The sequence below is a fragment of the Podarcis muralis genome, chromosome 3 (assembly GCF_964188315.1).
Source record: "Podarcis muralis chromosome 3, rPodMur119.hap1.1, whole genome shotgun sequence".
Lineage (NCBI taxonomy): Eukaryota > Metazoa > Chordata > Lepidosauria > Squamata > Lacertidae > Podarcis > Podarcis muralis.
Genome location: NC_135657.1, coordinates 70,275,925 through 70,293,107, shown reverse-complemented (window position 1 = coordinate 70,293,107; position 17,183 = coordinate 70,275,925). Strand labels below are relative to the sequence as shown.

Sequence of the window (17,183 nt, the reverse complement as noted above, 5' to 3'; positions counted from 1 at the left end):
TGTGATCTGGGTGTTCATTTGCTACTGGGCCAAGTTTATGGATTTACTATTACAGTGGTACCTCGGGTTAAGTACTTAATTTGTTCCAGAGGTCCGTTCTTAACCTGAAACTGTTCTTAACCTGAAGCACCACTTTAGTTAATGGGGCCTCTTGCTGCCGCCGCGCTGCCGGAGCCCGATTTCTGTTCTTATCCTGAAGAAAAGTTCTTAACCTGAAGCCAATTGGAAGCTGCACCTTGGTTTCTGAATGTTTTGGAAGTCGAAGAGACTTCTGGAACGAATTCCGTTTGACTTCCAAGGTACGACTTTAATTGTTTTTAGCAATAATTTTAATGTTTTATTTTATATTTTGTAAACTACTTTGAGCTTTCTTTGTTTTCAACCATCAAGCAGTATATTTATATTTTTTAACAACATATATAAAATAAAAATCTGAAGTATGGTGGGATAAAGAACCCTTTTAGTGGATGTGCCTCAGCTTGAAAATATTCTCCCCAGAAAGCTTTACCTAGTGCCCATTTTGATGTCTTTCTAGCAGCAGCCAAAGGCCCTTTTATATATTAGGCCTTACATTGTTTTTGAGCTAAAATCTTGCTGAAGAATTTGCCTTTGCAAAGAATATACACGTAGTAGGGACATTCAATAGCTATTTGGTATTCTCCTCATTACTCCCCATTAGAGGTTAGCTCATTTTCCTGTTAAAGGCAATAAAGTTGTCAAAGGGAAACTTTCCAGTGTCAGTCTGCATACAAAATTAAGAAGCAACCATGATAATACTTATCTCCAGCCTGTTCACATGGTTGACTGCTCATTTTCTTTCCCATCCAGAGAAAATACAAATGCTCCCCAACCAATGAAATGCACAAGATTCAATAATGCAAACAATGTATTTATCAAAATTCAAATTGAGTAGTTCATGTATAAACCCCTTATCCGGCTATGATCACTCTAGTATTATATTATGCAATATATTGATTGCTTCACTGTGAGGTTGCATGCTACATCCCGCAGAAAATTAGTTGCTATGTAGATGATTCCATAAAGAAACTGGTACTGCAGTTCTTTAAATGACCACTGCCCTAAAACCAGGCAGGGAAAATTTTGTAAATTGGAAGAGCTGCCCCCCCCCCCAATCAGCAATGCCTTACAAAGGCTTGCCAACAGAGACTAGTAAAAAAAAAGTTGTGGATTGATGTATTTGAGGGTCTCACTTGTAAGAATACTCTGGTCACTGTTGTCATGTTGGATCTTATGCAAGTCATGGGAACACTAAATTGATGAGGCATGAAACTTTGATAACAATGCATCAGCTGTAGATTTTTAAATCTTCTTCTTTGGTGATCACTCATAGCCGAGTAAGATGGTCTTCCAAATACAAGGTTACAATAGCACAGCTATATAATACAGGTATACTGAGGCATGGTACAATGAGAAAATAGTAACTTGCCAATTTTTGTACTGCCAGATATGCAGTCATTATATGAACATTCTGTTCAATTTCAGTGAGACTTCCAGTCCATTCTTATGCAGATTTACTGAAAGTAACTTCCACTGAATTCACTTTGAATATTATTTGGCTTATTCCCAAGTAAGATTGTATAGCAGGCAACTTTAAGGATGTTGAGAAGCGCTGCTCAAATCTTTTTCCATTCTGTAGCTCTCTCAAGGAGATGTATCAGGCTAATCTTTAAACTTTTTAGAAGTAAAGAACACCTTATTCCACAGGCCATTTAAAAGTGCATACCATATTATCAGGGAATTTTATTCAATTACTCTTTATGCTACATTGTGCAGGAGGAGGGGTTTTGCCGTAGTATGTTCCATTGTCATACAGGGATGGACAATTTTTATCTTGGCTTGTTGTCAGCCCTCACTTGTGGTTGCCTCCCTTCTCTCATGCCCTGTGGCATATGCAGAAAACTCTGGGATAACAGAAAGGTGCTTTCTGGGCATTCCTAGAAGGCACTGAAGTACTGCCCCCCCTTTTGTAAAAGTCCAGTGGGAAGGAAATAAAATATCCTCTCCATCTCACAAGTTGCCCATGAATTGTAGAGAATTCAGTAGAAAAGGAGGGTGTTTTTATGTCTTTTGTTGGGCTTACATAGGACATATATTGCTTCTCCTCCCCATTCTCTGCACTGGGTATGCAGGGATGTTCACTGCTGCTGTGGATGGGTGTGTAAAAATTTCCAAAAGTAAACATCATAATTGATCACAGTACTCAGGGCGGGGGGGAGAGCCACACTTGCTAAACAAGAAGCTACATTTAATGCATTAAAACCATGCTGCTTCCACAGCTTCCTTCATACTTATGAATTATGAAAACAATTACCCAGTTTGCATAACACTCAAATATTCTCCCTTCATATAATTAGTCTGAAAACGAATTCAAAAAAGTAGGTGAAAATAACATGTGACGTATTAACTTCTGCCAATAATATGTAGGATACTAAACACAAGCAAAGAATCTTAGAAAAGCTATTAATGTTTTACACTAGCATATCTTGTCAACCTACTTCCTTGTTATTCATTACAATATTTGGCCTAAGTCTGAACTATTGTGTCATTTTCTTGTGTAAGTCCAGTCTTTCACCATGCAATCAATATCACTGTGGGGTATCATCAATATATACGTGGCCCAGCTGAAACACAAACTGTGTAGTTGTCCAGGTCACTTTATGGCTACCAAAGGTTTATATAACATCAACTAAAACTGGTTTGTTAAAACAGCAATGGGAAATTATTATTATTATTTAAAAAACCCAATAACAGTGGCTAGCTTGACTGGTGGAGCAGGAAGATGACAGAGTAGAGAAAAATGAAAAGAACAGAATGTAGTAATATATGGATATTAACAAGGAATTTTGAAAGGAAAACCAGTTTTAGAAATTTTCTGAGGGATTAGAATAGTACTCCTGCAGTGGAGACAACAGCTCTTGTTTACCACCCCAGCGAATTTATGAAGTTTGCAGACTGACAATTTAAAGGCCATGGATTGAAAATGTCCCTGTTATGGATGCTTAATGAAACCTTCATGAAATAAGAACACGCACAGGAACTTCCTACATGTGGTGTGGACATTTTACAGCTGAGGAGGTTATGCTTTAAAACAGACAACAATAAAAACCCTCCCAAGATGAGTTGTTGCTCAGCACTGCCACTAGTATGAAATAGCCCTGTTTATACAGCTGCATTTCATTACGGCTTATAATATTTGTAATACACGGGGGCGGGAGGGGAGCGTATCCATCCACTTCCAGCAGCACAAGCGCAGGATACACTGGCAGTGCACCCGAGACACACCAGCAGCAAGTAGAGCGCCCTCCACCCTCCGACCACCTCCCATCTGTGCAACTGTCAGGGGTCAGCGGCGCGGTCCCTACAAGGGAAGGAGGCGCTCTCCCGGCGTTGCCTGCGTGCCATAGCGAACACAATAATACACAGACACACCGCGGCGGGGGCTGCTTGCCGCCGCCGCCGCCACCAGGCGGGGCCCCGGCCATGGGCGACTTCACTCAACCGCAGCGGCCAAAGGGGTGGCGGCGGCGGCGGCAGGTAGGTGAGGCACCCGCTGCAGCGCGCCAACACCGCAGGGAGGAAAGGCAGCGCCTGTCACTCAGCCAGTCACAAAAAGGAGAGGCAGCCCCGAGAAAAGGGCTGCTGCGCTCGCAGGATTCCCGAGCCGCGAATGGTTTCTCAATGGGGCGGAGGAGGGGGAACCTGCTGGGCGGTTCTCTCTCTCTCTCTCTCTCTTACCTGCCGGGGTGGCTCCGAAGACTCTCACGACGGGCACCTTCTTGACGGGCGCCTCTCTGAAGTGGGACTGGCAGGGGTCCAGGCCGGGCAGAGGGCTGCTCATGTAGTAGTCGGCGGTCACGACCCTCACTGAGAACATGTTCGCCACTGCGGGGGGAGGCGCCCCTGAGGGCGACCGTTGGGCGCACCGCGAGGCTGGGGTGCACCGCCCCCCCACCCCGCACTTACGCCTCCTCAGGCGGCGGCAGCGGCGGCTGCTGCTGCCACCCCGCCGCAGCTCGAGCGCAGCCCCCTCCCTCTCACCCGCCTGCCGCGCGCGCTTCCTCGTGCGCATGGACGAGCGGGCGGAGCACTCATGGGAGTGGGGGGAAGGAGGGGCCCGACGTGTGTGTGCGCGCGCACGCTCCAGCCCTCAGGCGACAGCAGCGGCGGCGGCAAGCCCGGGCAAAGCTCGCCCCAGCCAAGCCGATTGTGTACACCTCACATGGTCAGAAGCCGCCCTCCCTCCCCACTGGAGCTCCTCAGCAGTAGTTCCTTGGCTGCAGCTGTTGTTGCCATGATGATGATGTCACGGACCCAACCACCGCCGTTGGGTGACGGAAGGGGTGTGTTGGCGGTGCCGACCGAGAAGCGCAGGGAGGGCGGGCTGTTGCTTTCTTTCCCCCTCCCACCTCCAGCTTTAGCGCGAGAGTTTGGTTTCTACTTAGTGTGAGGAGGCATCGGTGGCTCGGCTTTCGGCCGCGCTGGCCTGGGTGGGAATGAGAGAAGCCTGGGGAATGCCGAATCGCGGATGGGCGGGGCAGCTTCGGGGCTTGGATGGGGGCTGCTCGTGATCAGGGTCCATGTTTGGCCGCCATTTCGGAAGCCCTTGTCTGTAGGAAAAGGTGAGTCTTTGGGGCGCTTCAGAGGACAAGAGGGGTGATGAAAGGGGAATCTCGGGTGCCGCTAACATTTATGGGGCGCAGACATATATGGGGTGGGGGGGCGAAGAGAAGGGCCCTTTTATGGTAACGCCTCCTCTGCGCGCGCTCCCCTTGGCTTCTCGCGCGGGGGGCGGTGCAGAGGAGAGAAAGATGAATGAAGCGCGGGACTCTGCTTATAAAAGGGCGGTTGCCGCTGCGCGTGTTCCCGATTGGGCGGGGCTACTCTCGTGCTCTGCGGAAGTGGAAACCGCCGTGCTCTTCCCTTTGCCCCGCCCGTTGCCGCAGGTGAGGAGCTCAGAGCTGCTTTCGTAGGAGCCCCTGTATATGAAGGCTAAACCCGGGCGCTGTTGAGCAAAGGGCTTCCGGTAGAAGGGGCCTTGCTCCTACTATTGCGTAGCGATGTGTTTTACACACACACATATACACACACAGCCCTCACCCTCAAGCTTGGGAATGTATATGTGGGTCAAAACTTGAAATACCTGGAACGTCAATTCTGATACCTGTTATACTCTGATTCCCCCCCCCCCCCGCCCGCCCTTTGAGACGAAACTTTGGGACTCTAGCCATTATTCAAACCTGAAAGCCGGAATAGAACGTATTAATCATTCCTCCTCCATCCAGATATCTCAGTGTTTAGTGGAGTGAATGACAAATGGAAAGCGTTGCTTCACTTGGCCAGTTAATAATGTTAACCCTTCTGTTTCTCCAGTCACAATAATACAGTGGTACCTTGGGTTACATACACTTCAGGTTACAGACGCTTCAGGTTACAGACTCCGCTAACCCAGAAATATTACATCGGGTTAAGAACTTTGCTTCAGGATGAGAAAAGAAATCATGCTCCAGCGGCAGCAGGAGGCCCCATTAGCTAAAGTGGTGCTTCAGGTTAAGAACAGTTTCAAGTTAAGAACGGACCTCCAGAACGAATTAAGTTCCTAACCCGAGGTACCACTGTAATCAGTTTGTCTGGAAGCCAGCAATATCTTTCAGGTTGTGTTTATAGTCTACTTTCCCTTCCAGCACAGACCTCAGAAATGACCCGAGCTTAACCAAAGGAAAGCAACACTATTCTATAAGGATACAAGCACCACATCTTATCTGTTTCTGCAGTTTAAGTTATGCTGCAAGTATATTAAAACGAACACTTTATCTAGTAAAGATAATAGTGCTAAATTATTTGACACCAATAATCCAGTCTATTGTGCACAATTTGAAGTTTACTGCATTGCAAGCTTAAGTTGCTGCACTGCTTTGGACATTATAGAGGTTTATAACATTGGTAATGTAAAGAACGTGGATTGTGTACTTGCCCCCTTTCATATTTGTGGTCCTTCAGTGAAAGAGATTCAAGTCACATAAAGTATTTCCCCCACAGTGTATAAATAACTTAGGAAGATATAGGGATAGCCACTACAGTGGTACCTTGGGTTAAGTACTTAATTCGTTCTGGAGGTCTGTACTTAACCTGAAACTGTTCTTAACCTGAAGCACCAACTTAGCTAATGGGGCCTGCCGCGCCGCCGGAGCACGATTTCTGTTCTCATCCTGAAGCAAAGTACTTAACCCGAGGTACTATTTCTGGGTTAGCGGAGTCTGTAACCTGAAGCGTATGTAACCTGAAGCTTATGTAACCCGAGGTACCACTGTATTTGATGGTTTTAAAAGGGGATAAGAACAATTTACAGAGACCAGGTCTATCAATAGCTATTAATCATACTGGCTATGTGAAACCTTCATATTCTGCTTGAAAGAGTTATGGCCCTTTTGATTTCCTTGAGCTATTTTGTCAGCCACTGTAATCGATGGACAAGCACACTTATCTACTGTTACCACATGCTTAGTTTTGTCGGTGGCCTTTTGGTCATTGGTGTGCCACATAGATAAGCCAACTGTGGGCTCTTGTGGTTTGAAATGATATAATAGATCTGCCAAACCCAGTAGGGGTTCTCAGCAGTGCGGAAGCATCAGTTAGGCCCATTTATTGGACTATGTTACTGGTCACCCAATATAAGAAGCACACACACAAAATTCACTGTTAACGTGATCAGATATGTATGTATCAGATACTTATAACTCATAAGTATGAGTTATGCTGGGTTGGTAGGACATGTGACCAAGCTGAACAGAGTTTCACATAATGGGTAAGTGTCCCTGCGGAATGCCTCTTTTTCAGGACTTAGGCCAACCTCAAATCAGATTTCTCTAACAGGAATCTAAGAGTAGAAATTTAGGGAATAGTAAGCATAAAATGGTTGCTAAATTTCTGCTGGTTTCTTGTATACTGGCTTACATTGTGCCAGTTATAATCTTCCCATCTGAAGATTTTAGTGGAAAGAAAAGAGGGAAACAAATTGCTGCTTGTGGGGGAATGGTTCCTTCTTAAGCAGCGCAGACTTTGGAAGTGTTCCATGAAAGTTTTCTAAATGTTCCAAGCCACTGCTATAAAGAGGAATGTGGAGGGAAGGAATTCCAGGAACAGACCTTGTTGATAGGCATACTTCGCTGTCTTCACTTTTTCTTGAGAAGCTCTCTGCAGGTTAAGTAAGGCATGCAACAAAACATTATTCAGTTCCCCCACTCACCCACAGATAAGTTCAATATTTCAACAGTAAAAAATCCACCAAAATATTAAATCAATTCATCTGCAGTGTTTTGCCGCAGCTGTGAATCAAAGGTTGGATGGTGAGGTTAGAAAGCAGAAAGTGTACAATTAATGGTAATATCAGCTTAGGAGAAAGTGACAAGAAGAGCTGAGAATGGAGAGGGTTTTATTTTTCAGCTGCTCTTGGCTGGTTTCCCAGTTGCTTGAAGAGCAATATGAGTGGGGCAAGCCAACCAACAACCACGAAACCATGGTTAGAAAACTGTCTGGGTTCAGACATAATGCTAAACCATAGTTAAAATCAGCAACAAACCATGGCTTTTGTGTTAACAGATCATAGTAAAGTGCTTGACTGAAGTCACATGTAATGCTAAACTGTGGTTTGATACGATGTGCAAACCAGGTCAAGAGTTGATATTGAGTTAGGTGGACCAGTGGTCTGACTCTGTGTATGTCAGTTTCCTAAGAGATAACTAAGGGTCATTTCTGAAAATATAGGGGGATTTTCCCTCCTCCTTTTTTGTCCAGTACAGTGGTGCCTCGCAAGACGAAAAGAATCCGTTGGGCGAGTCTCTTTGTCTAGCGGTTTTTTCGTCTTGCGAAGCAACCCTATTACCGGATTAGCGCTATTAGCAGTTTAGCGGCTATTAAAGGCTTAGCGGCTAAAAGGCTATTAGCGGCTTGGCGGCTTAGAAAAAGGGGGGGAAAGTGAAAAAAATTGCAAGACTCGCAAGACGTTTCCGTCTTGCGAAGCAAGCCCATAGGGAAAATCGTCTTGCAAAGCAACTCAAAAACGGAAAACCCTTTCGTCTAGCGGGTTTTTCGTCCTGCGAGGCATTCGTCTTGCGGGGCACCACTGTACAGATAACCTGTGACTTATGTTCATTTAACACATGCAAGTTCAACTTTACACATTTGGCTGAAAACATTTAAAGGGGAATAGGTGTCCAGCAATCCTACCCACCACTGCACTCAACTTGAGAGAGTGTTCAGAGGGGCAGTTGGAGAGTGTGAACAACCTTGCAGACAGCGTGGAGGGGAAAAGTGTGAGCTGCTTTTGGAGAGTGTGCAGAGGTGCAGGGAGAGACCAATTGTCTGTTTCTGTATTTATCTTCTTGAACAGATGTGTTCAAATCCTGTTTAGAGCTGAAACACATTGTCTGGTAAATTGTCACACAAATTATTTTAATGTTTAAAAAATCATTGTCGACATACACCTCTGAAGTATGCACAGACACTTATTATGAACATTGTTGAAGCTTGTTAGCCACTCTTAAAATAGAAATTTCATAGGGAAAAGAAGATACTTAACCATATTATGCAATATCCAAGGCCCTAGACAGATTTCGTGTTGAAATGAGGAATTTCTGCCCTTTGCCCTTCAGAACTTCTGACATTTGTTGCTAAGCAACATTTACATTCCTCATTAATCAGCTACAAATTTGAATAAATAACTGGTACCAAATAAAATTAAACAGCTCTGCCTAAATGCATGTATTGAGTCATTTCTTAGTCACCTATCTGTCCCAAATGGCCTTCTGAGTTGTACATAGTATTAAAAACAAAATAGCATGACACTAAAAAAACTTGGGTAAAAAGTTAAAAACAAACCATAACTCCACAAAGCAACAATGGTGCAAATAAATTACACCATTACACAAAATTAATTTAGTTAAAATCAATCTAGCTAAAATTTTAAATATAATGAAGCTGGGATCAACAGAACATTATTTTGTGAGGAATCATTTTCCCCCTGTCTGCAAAAAGTAAAGAGGACAGGGATAGCATTAATTTCTCAATATTAACTGATAAGCCAAAGTCAGCAAAGTTTGAAACAAATGTGATAGATGGACCCTGTTCTGTTAATTTCTATCAGATTTTATTATGTTTAAATATACAATTTAAAAGTGTGTGTGTTTGTGTATATATAATAGAGCAATCTTTTTATATAAAGTTACTGTCTTCACTTTGTTTATGAAATAAATACTCTTTTAATGGATTTTTAAAAGTTAAGTTAAAAAATAGGGATGCAAAGAAGTAAAAATATTTCTTTCCAATGTTTTCAGGTCTGGGTTCATCTTTCTCATCAAATATACTAGTGAGGCTCCTTCCAAGGAATCACAGGACCATTTAAAGGAAGATAGAAGCATGTCAAAGAACGAAAGTAGTTTTTACTACCAACTATTTAACATTCATTTTTCTTATATAGGCTCATCTGAATTAGTAGCTATGGATTTACTGGTAGAGTGTGCTTCATAGAAAATGAAGCATGTGTCTGTGAATGGTACTCAAAGCAATAGAATTTCAAGTTACGGTTAAGTCTTGTGGATTGTCATGTAACATTGATGCTTAATTATCTATGGTTTGCACTTATGGAAAGGAATAATAATATCAGTTTTGAAAAGACCACCAGGAATGCAAACAAAAATTTTGCTGTTTTGATAAGTGGCTCTGTAATGGCTCTATTGTGTGTGTGTGAACATTTAACAACTATAGCTTGATTGGTGGTTCTGATTAAGTTCAGTTTTGTGATGGTACATTTAATGTCTATTAGTGGTAGCAGCGGCAGAACTATTCCCCCCCCCCCCCATGCTAATATGTTCTGCTACTCCCCATTCATAGTAAGTCTAACAGCTGGAATTGGTTTGCATTCAGTGACTTGGGATGCAGTACATATTAAATAGTTGTGAACTCCATATCACAACAGCGTAGAATAGAGAAATAGCAGAATTTGTGAAGAACAGAAAAAATTTAGCTACTGCTAGTTTTTTTCTAGTATGAAGTATTTGATTGTATTGCAGGTCCTGACAATGAACACATAATTTCTGCTGCAGCTCTGTTTGCCAGTGGAAAATGTATGAAAGGATGTCTTTTGAAACAATCTGTGTTATGTCCAGCAACCCTGAGCATGGAAAAGCTGTCAACCTTGAATATTTTAGTTGTTTCAACAAGTAAAATATTTAATAAATGAGGTCAGTTTTTGTCTAGTGAAAACATGACAAAATTCTATTTTGTTTATTGAATTAAATAAATGAACAGTTACTTGTGTTTTCAGCTGCTTTGAATGCTGAGGACCTTGCATGATCCCACAGTGCTGTGGAATCTGCAGGAACAGATCATCTCAGTCTAAGCAGACATTGTGATGAGTTCTTATCTTTCTGTTCTTAGTACTTTTGCCTCAAGCCTGCAATGGCTTTCTTGAAATTGGCATCACAGTGCAGAATCACATTTCATTTACTGCTCATTTTCAGCTTTTGCAAAATGGTTCTCACATTCTCTCATATGTTTTATTAGGTTGTTTTTCTTATATCTTAGTTTTCTTAGATGCATCTTTTCTCGTTAGCTCTTGCTTATGTTTTAAGCGAAAGTAGGATCCCTTTCTTATAGCGTACTGCTGCAAAATAACTGTTAGCTTTTTAAAATCACTCAACATGTAGGACTTCTGATTACAGTAAGTGGGAAATATGCAAGATCAGTGCTCTGAATACAGGGCTGTAAATGATAAAATTATGCCTAGTGTGAGTTTCAGTAGCATCCCTCAAATTGTGCTGTTTATTCTGCAGTTAACTGTTAATCTTTGCTATGTTCTAATGTAAGCATATGTTATATTTATCTTGAGGGTAACATTTAAAATGCTTCGGAGAATGCTGATGTGCCTATCCATATATTCTGATTGAATAAATAGCAGACCACAATCACCCTTTTAATATATTTATTACATTTTTGGCTACATTTAAAATTCAGTAGAAGAAAACAGAATTGTTTATTAATATGTGATTGGAAAATGGATTTATCTGTTCTTTCATTTGTCATGTTAGATCAGGTGTGTGGAACCTTTTGCCTTCCAGATGTTCCTGAACTACAACTCCCATTAGCATCAGCTGGCCAGGAATGATGGAAGTTGTAGTTTAGCAGCATCTGGAGGACCAAATGTTCTGCACTCTTGGAATATGTAGTATGTATTTATTGTTTAGTTTTTATTTGTATTTGTGGCAAGGCTATATCATTGTAATTGTTTGATTTCCTTTTTATGCGTGCTTTTGATATTTAACAAAATGGATACTTGTAAAAAAATGTTACAGTTAATGTTATACTCAACCATATCTTACTGACTCCACAATATTTATATAAGTATCTCTTTACAGAATGAAATAAAATTTCTTGGAAGTATGAAACCCTAGCATCTCAAACTAAACAGAGAGCTAAGATCATTTCAGTTCTGCTAATGAGCAAACAAGAAAGAACATGGCTTCTCCGTTAACAGGCCAAATGCAAAATCCGTTCCTCTCTGCTTCTATGTCCTCACTTGAACTTGATCCCCACAGATCTGTAAACGATTATAACTCTTGCTATAACTAGACCAATATGAGTGACTATTTTTAGAACACACTCCTTATTTAGCCCACATAGAACAGAAAGGATTGTTTTCCACAGCTCAGTGAAAAAAGTATAGCTTTTCCAAATGTAACATTAAACATTGTATAACTTCTGCAGAAGTAGAGCCTTACTTCACGAAGCCATGGTGTAATTAATTCCAGATGTGATTCTGTACTTCTTTGGAACCATACCAGGGCAAAATCTGGCCCTCAGCTAGTTAGCTACTTATATGCAGTCAAAAAAACAAAACAAAAACACAATTAACTGCACAATCTTGCACATGACTACTAAGGAGTAAGCCACATCGAGTTTAATAGGACTTATTCCCACATGAATAGGCATAGAATGGCATCCTAAGAGAAGTATTGTAGTGCTAGAAATAAAGCTAGGTCTCTAACTTCATATGTGGATTTCTAAAACAAAGGAACACAGAAGCTATTTTATCACCAGATCAGACTATTTGTCCATCCTTGCCCATTGTCTGCTTTGTCAATGACTCTTCTGTGTCTGAGGGCACTTCCGAATTTACTATTTCCAGGTCAGATTCTGTCACATACTGGCAAATTCAGGTTGCTCAGTCATAGTTGTGCAACAAACTTGCTTCCTCAAAAGATCATACTTCTTGTGATAAGGAAAGTGATTGGAAATGCACTAGAAAGTGTGAGATAACACCGCTTTGATGCAATGTCATCTAACCACCTCACAAACAAATCAGAATGAATGCTCCTTCAATAGCCAAATGTCATCTAATTTACCTGGGGGGAAATCACGAATGCTCAATAAATGGGTCACCTGGGGGGGACCTGAGGTAATCTTTCACATCACTTGCTATTGGAGATAACAGGAACCAGAGTTAAATGTCAGTAATGTTATTTCCTCAGCTTTGGTCAGTGATTTAAAGCAGAGCTATGTGTTGTTCAACTGTGGTATCTTATTTTATACGTCAGATTATGTTATTGAGTACAACAGTTTTTTCACAACGCGGGGGGGGGGGGGGAGGATATGCTCCCCTAAAGCCCACCCCCTATGTGGCAGTAATACTTTCATACATTGGAACTGGCAGGTGAACAGCAAATTGTGATTTGTTCATTTTCTTAAGTTGTAGTATATGTTGTGTAATAGACTTGATAGAATTTGGTGAGGCCAAGGTTTTAGAATTTAGATGGAGTACATTAGCTTTTTTGTGCATCTTCATTCTGGTTGAGAAAAGGAAGCATTCTCCAAATGACTTTGGCTCTCTGTGATCAGCTTGTTATGCATCCAGTGATGCCTGTGAGATTTAGTGTTTTATCTGCTAGGATTTCCACTGGCAACTGAGAAAACTCATTATGCACATTTATCACATGATCCACTTCATTAGACAAATAGATCTGGGAGAATAAGCTCTCCTCCTAGAAGACTCTTCAGAGGCTCCCACACAAACTGTTTACTGATGGATAGGCTTCTTTGGTCAGAAAACAATGCATTTCTTTGTAGTGAAGTGAATGATTCAGGAAGTTCATTCTCCCCTATCCTTATTCAGAACCTCAGAGAGGAAGCACGGAAAGGAACATAGTCTCAATGAAGCAACAGAGAACCTTTAGTAATAAAGTGTAAATCAATTCAGTTAGCTGTCAGCTAAAGCCTTCACATTTGTACTATGTACCATGTACAGTACGTTGTATTGCATGGACACTGTGTCCACGTGTTAGCTGGGCTTGATAAAAATGTGTTTCTTACATGCCTAGACATGAGCCCACTCACATTATTATTATTAGTGGGAGTGGTGTAGCAACAAAAACAGCTAGACTGTTAAACTGATTTATATGCAATATTATGTTTGGGCACTGTTTGTGAAATTAACTTTGATTTTGATACATTTAGAGAATTTAGGAACATAGGATGCTATTGAGTCAGTTCATTGGCATATTTAGCTTAGTACTGTCTACACTGATACCAGCTTTCCAGAGTTTCATGACAGGAGTCTTTCCTAGCCCTACGTGTAGATACAAAGCAGGAGCTGCACCTCTGAGCAACAGTTCTTTTATGAGCTTCCCTTCTGCTGGGAGGCCCTTATCTGTGCTGATAAACTAAGCTGTATAGCTGCTGCTTGACTGTACAAATATTATGTTAATGGAACAGGTGTGGCTATGCTGAAATTCATGAGCTTTGTGCGTTTTTAAAAAAAGTGCAGTGAAGGACTAGAAATCAATTAAAAGGCTTTTAGGACACAAGCACACTGAGGAACTTGTCTTTGCTGCTTCCGCTCTTCCTTTTCAGATAAAGGGAAGCTCGCCAAAGCAACTGGCAAGGACCCTTTTCAGGATTCATCAGCATCCTACATTCATTGTACAGAATTGGAGCTGTGGGCATAAATAGAAGCATTTCTGAAGCCTGATTACATAAGGCCTGAAATATAAGCTCATTGCCCTCCTTTTCTATCTAAATACAAGTGGCAGCACTACACTATAGGGACCCCAAGGTAAGGGTTACCTATTTTTCTGATCCAGGTCTCTAAACAGCAGAACAAAACAACCCAAGGCCAATTCTTGATTAGGACAAAGAACAATCTTTAAATAAACAAATACCCTTTGCTTGATTATCAGAAAGAACATGAGCAGAGCTGCTTTAGTAAGCCCTGCCCACTGGCATTTCTTTGAGTACGTGACTGTTTTCTTTCAAGTCTAAGTCAAACCTACTCTGTCCCTTCAGTGATAGGATAGCTCCAAGAGGCTAGTTTCTGCCTGTTGCCATGGTAAACTTGTTGTACAAGGATATGCAGCTTTGTTTCTTTAAAAATCCAGGTATTCACCCAAGCTTCATTAATGTGGACAAGTGATAAATTATAGTAATTATCTTTCCCTTTCAGCAGCCTGTCTCGCTTGTGTGTCACAGAGCTACAAACTATTTCTCCCTTTGAACTTTACAGAGGTTAGTAGCAGTCATTCCTGATTCCTGCTGCACCCCCAGCCCTGGTAACTTGAGATAAGGGATGCTAGGCCTTTAACAACAGGCCTTTTCAATTAAACAACTCTTTTGGGCAAAGCTCTCTTGTTTATCTTGCTGCGCATGTAGTAATAGGTTTTGGCTTTCTTGTTTAAATGGTGCCAAACAGAACCTAAAAGGGAGGGAGTAATTTTGTGTGTGTTTGCTAATGGAAGCTTCTCTTATTGGGCTAGCAGCAACTTGAGAGGCAAGGTGTGAACAATAGCAAGTGGGGAGGGGCTGCTGTGGTTAACACCCCCCCTCCTATTTGCCACAATTCTCCTAACCCCATCCTGCACAGTTGCTGTTGTTAAGAGTAAAAACAGGCATGTTAAGTGCATTTAACCTCACATTTGTTTTGGCTCTTCAGAGTGGCAAATGGGCAGTTCTTGGGACGGTCATTGGCATGCACACGGGGTACACCCAGACACATCCTAATGTTTCAAAAAGACAAGGATCATAGGAGGAGAAGGTATGGAGCAGCAACCCGGCTCTGTCAGTTGCCATAACCTGTGGTAAAGTGGCGGAGGGAGGAGAGACAAAAGCAGGAGAAAGGAGGAGGAAAACAGACAAGAGAGAGATACAGGCAGAATAACAAGGCTAGAATGGATCTGCAGCTTCTGCCTGTGTCTGTCTCTGGAAGTGGCAGTGGCAGTGGGGTGATTGGCTCCTCCTGTAATGCCGCCACTGGAGCCAATCACCCCACTGCCATTTCCAGAGTCAAATGCAGGCAGAAGCTGCAGATCCATTCCAGCCCTTTCCTTCTGCCTGCATCTCTGTCTTGTGGCTTTGTCCAAGCTCCGCTCACCACATTTTGTAGAGAGAAATCTTTTGGAGTGAGGGGCTGCTTTTGTGGCATGCAAGCAAGGAGATGGAGGAGGATTCATCCTGCCCTTTGCTTCGTCAGTTAATTGCAGTAATGTGATTGAGCAATTTAAGTCCATAACACCTGGTGAGAGAGCGTCTCATTCTTTAGGACAGAAAGAAAGACACCATATGTTTTGGCTGGTTTAGGTTAGCTCCTTATCTGGTTAAAGATAAAAATCATGAACATGGACTGTTTGTATATGCCTGTTTATCTACAATAAAAAAAATGGTATTTTGTGTCTCATTTTTTAAGTTTGCATTTTTAAAATAAAGTTTAGTTAATTTTTAAAAACATTTTAGTTTCTTTAGTTTCCTTGGATAAAAATAATGTCATTTATGAGTATGCATTCAATAAATATTCACCTTAAAAGAAAATCCCCCTGGGTGCACACTAATGAAATGTTCAGTTCATGCCTATAGGTACAGTGCAGCACTACAGTGGATCATGGGACTAATAGGGTACTTGTACCTTTTTGGAAGTTTCCTGTCAGCTGCATCTCCATGTGAAATCTAAGGACTGATGCAGAGATGCAGCTGCACTTGCGCGGCCCCCACTTGCAATGCTCCCATCCTATTCAGAAGAGTGTTTAAAACAAAAACCTATAAAACACACTGTATTGTATTTTTAAGGTGCCAAAGACACACTTAACTGTATGAATACACTATGTCCCTAACATTTTTATAAAATGTGCCCAAAATGTATGGGTGTTTATGGGTTTGAAGAGAACAATGAAATTGGCATTCAATTTGGAGTTAGAGGTTTGTGTGTGCGTCAGCTGAAATACTGTTTTGAGAGGGGAAACTGCACTGCATTAGCTCCTATATAAATCCAATTACTCTTGGTGGGCGGTGGGGGAAGACACATTCTCTCATTCTAAACATGCTCTTGTGGCAACTTTCTACCTTCATGATTACCCCAGATCAATAATTTCTGCTAGGTAAGAATGGCAGCCTTAATGTACTCATTAATTAACTGAGCGCTTATCTCATTTGTTATGTTGTTATTTACATGGAAACATAATGGATTTGGGCAGCAAATATATGGTAATATTTCTTCTTCAACTCCTGGCATGTTCTGAGACTCATTTTCATAATCTATACTATCGGGCCTCCTTTCCCCTTTCACACTAGTTTTAATTAAGTCAAACCAGCAGTAAACTTTTTCCAACCTATTCCATGTTCAGCTTTATTCAGAATGAAGTTCTGTCAGCTTCAGTTGAACTTACTTCCCAATATGTCGCAGGTTACAGTCTAAGGGCAGAACTACTCAGAATGCTAAATCAGTCATAGGTGGTGTTTGTTTATTTATTTTTGTAATGAGCAATAGTTAAGGAACCCTGAGTTTGATCAGTACCACAACACACAAGGAGGTGAGCTTTAAGCCTTATCATCCCAGTTGCAATCCTGTAAAAAAACCCTCATGCTTCTATTAGGCTTGTGGGGGGGTTGGGTAAGCTTCCATCGCTTGTTGAACAGGGAATGTAGCCTTTAACTGTCCTCCACCCATGTCAACAGCTGCCTCTTCAACAAAGATCCCTCGGGTTTACATACAGTATCCCCAGCTGACACTGGTAAAGAAATGCAGTTCATGGAGTTGTCATGTCATAGGATAAGCAATTCTGCATGTAATAGGGGAGACTGACATTAGAGGATGCTGTTTGGGGGAGCAGCCGCATGTCAAGTGCAATGTG

The 17,183-nt window shown here is 41.8% G+C and overlaps 1 protein-coding gene and 1 long non-coding RNA gene across 2 annotated transcripts in view; one reads left to right on the top strand and one right to left on the bottom strand.

The window, feature by feature from the left end:
• The window catches only part of REV3L (REV3 like, DNA directed polymerase zeta catalytic subunit), a 59,846-nt gene extending 55,741 nt beyond the window's left edge, over positions 1–4,105 (bottom strand). Inside the window, exon 1 of the mRNA XM_028723189.2 lies at positions 3,757–4,105. Coding sequence (XP_028579022.2) covers positions 3,757–4,090 — 334 coding nt within the window. The 5' untranslated portion in view covers positions 4,091–4,105. The remainder of the gene's footprint in view (positions 1–3,756) is intronic.
• A 402-nt stretch (positions 4,106–4,507) lies between these two features.
• LOC114594053 (uncharacterized) lies at positions 4,508–15,784 on the top strand. Its single transcript, XR_003705867.2, has 2 exons — positions 4,508–4,640; positions 9,351–15,784. It is a non-coding gene; the product is annotated as an uncharacterized LOC114594053 (long non-coding RNA).
• Positions 15,785–17,183: the final 1,399 nt, after the last annotated feature.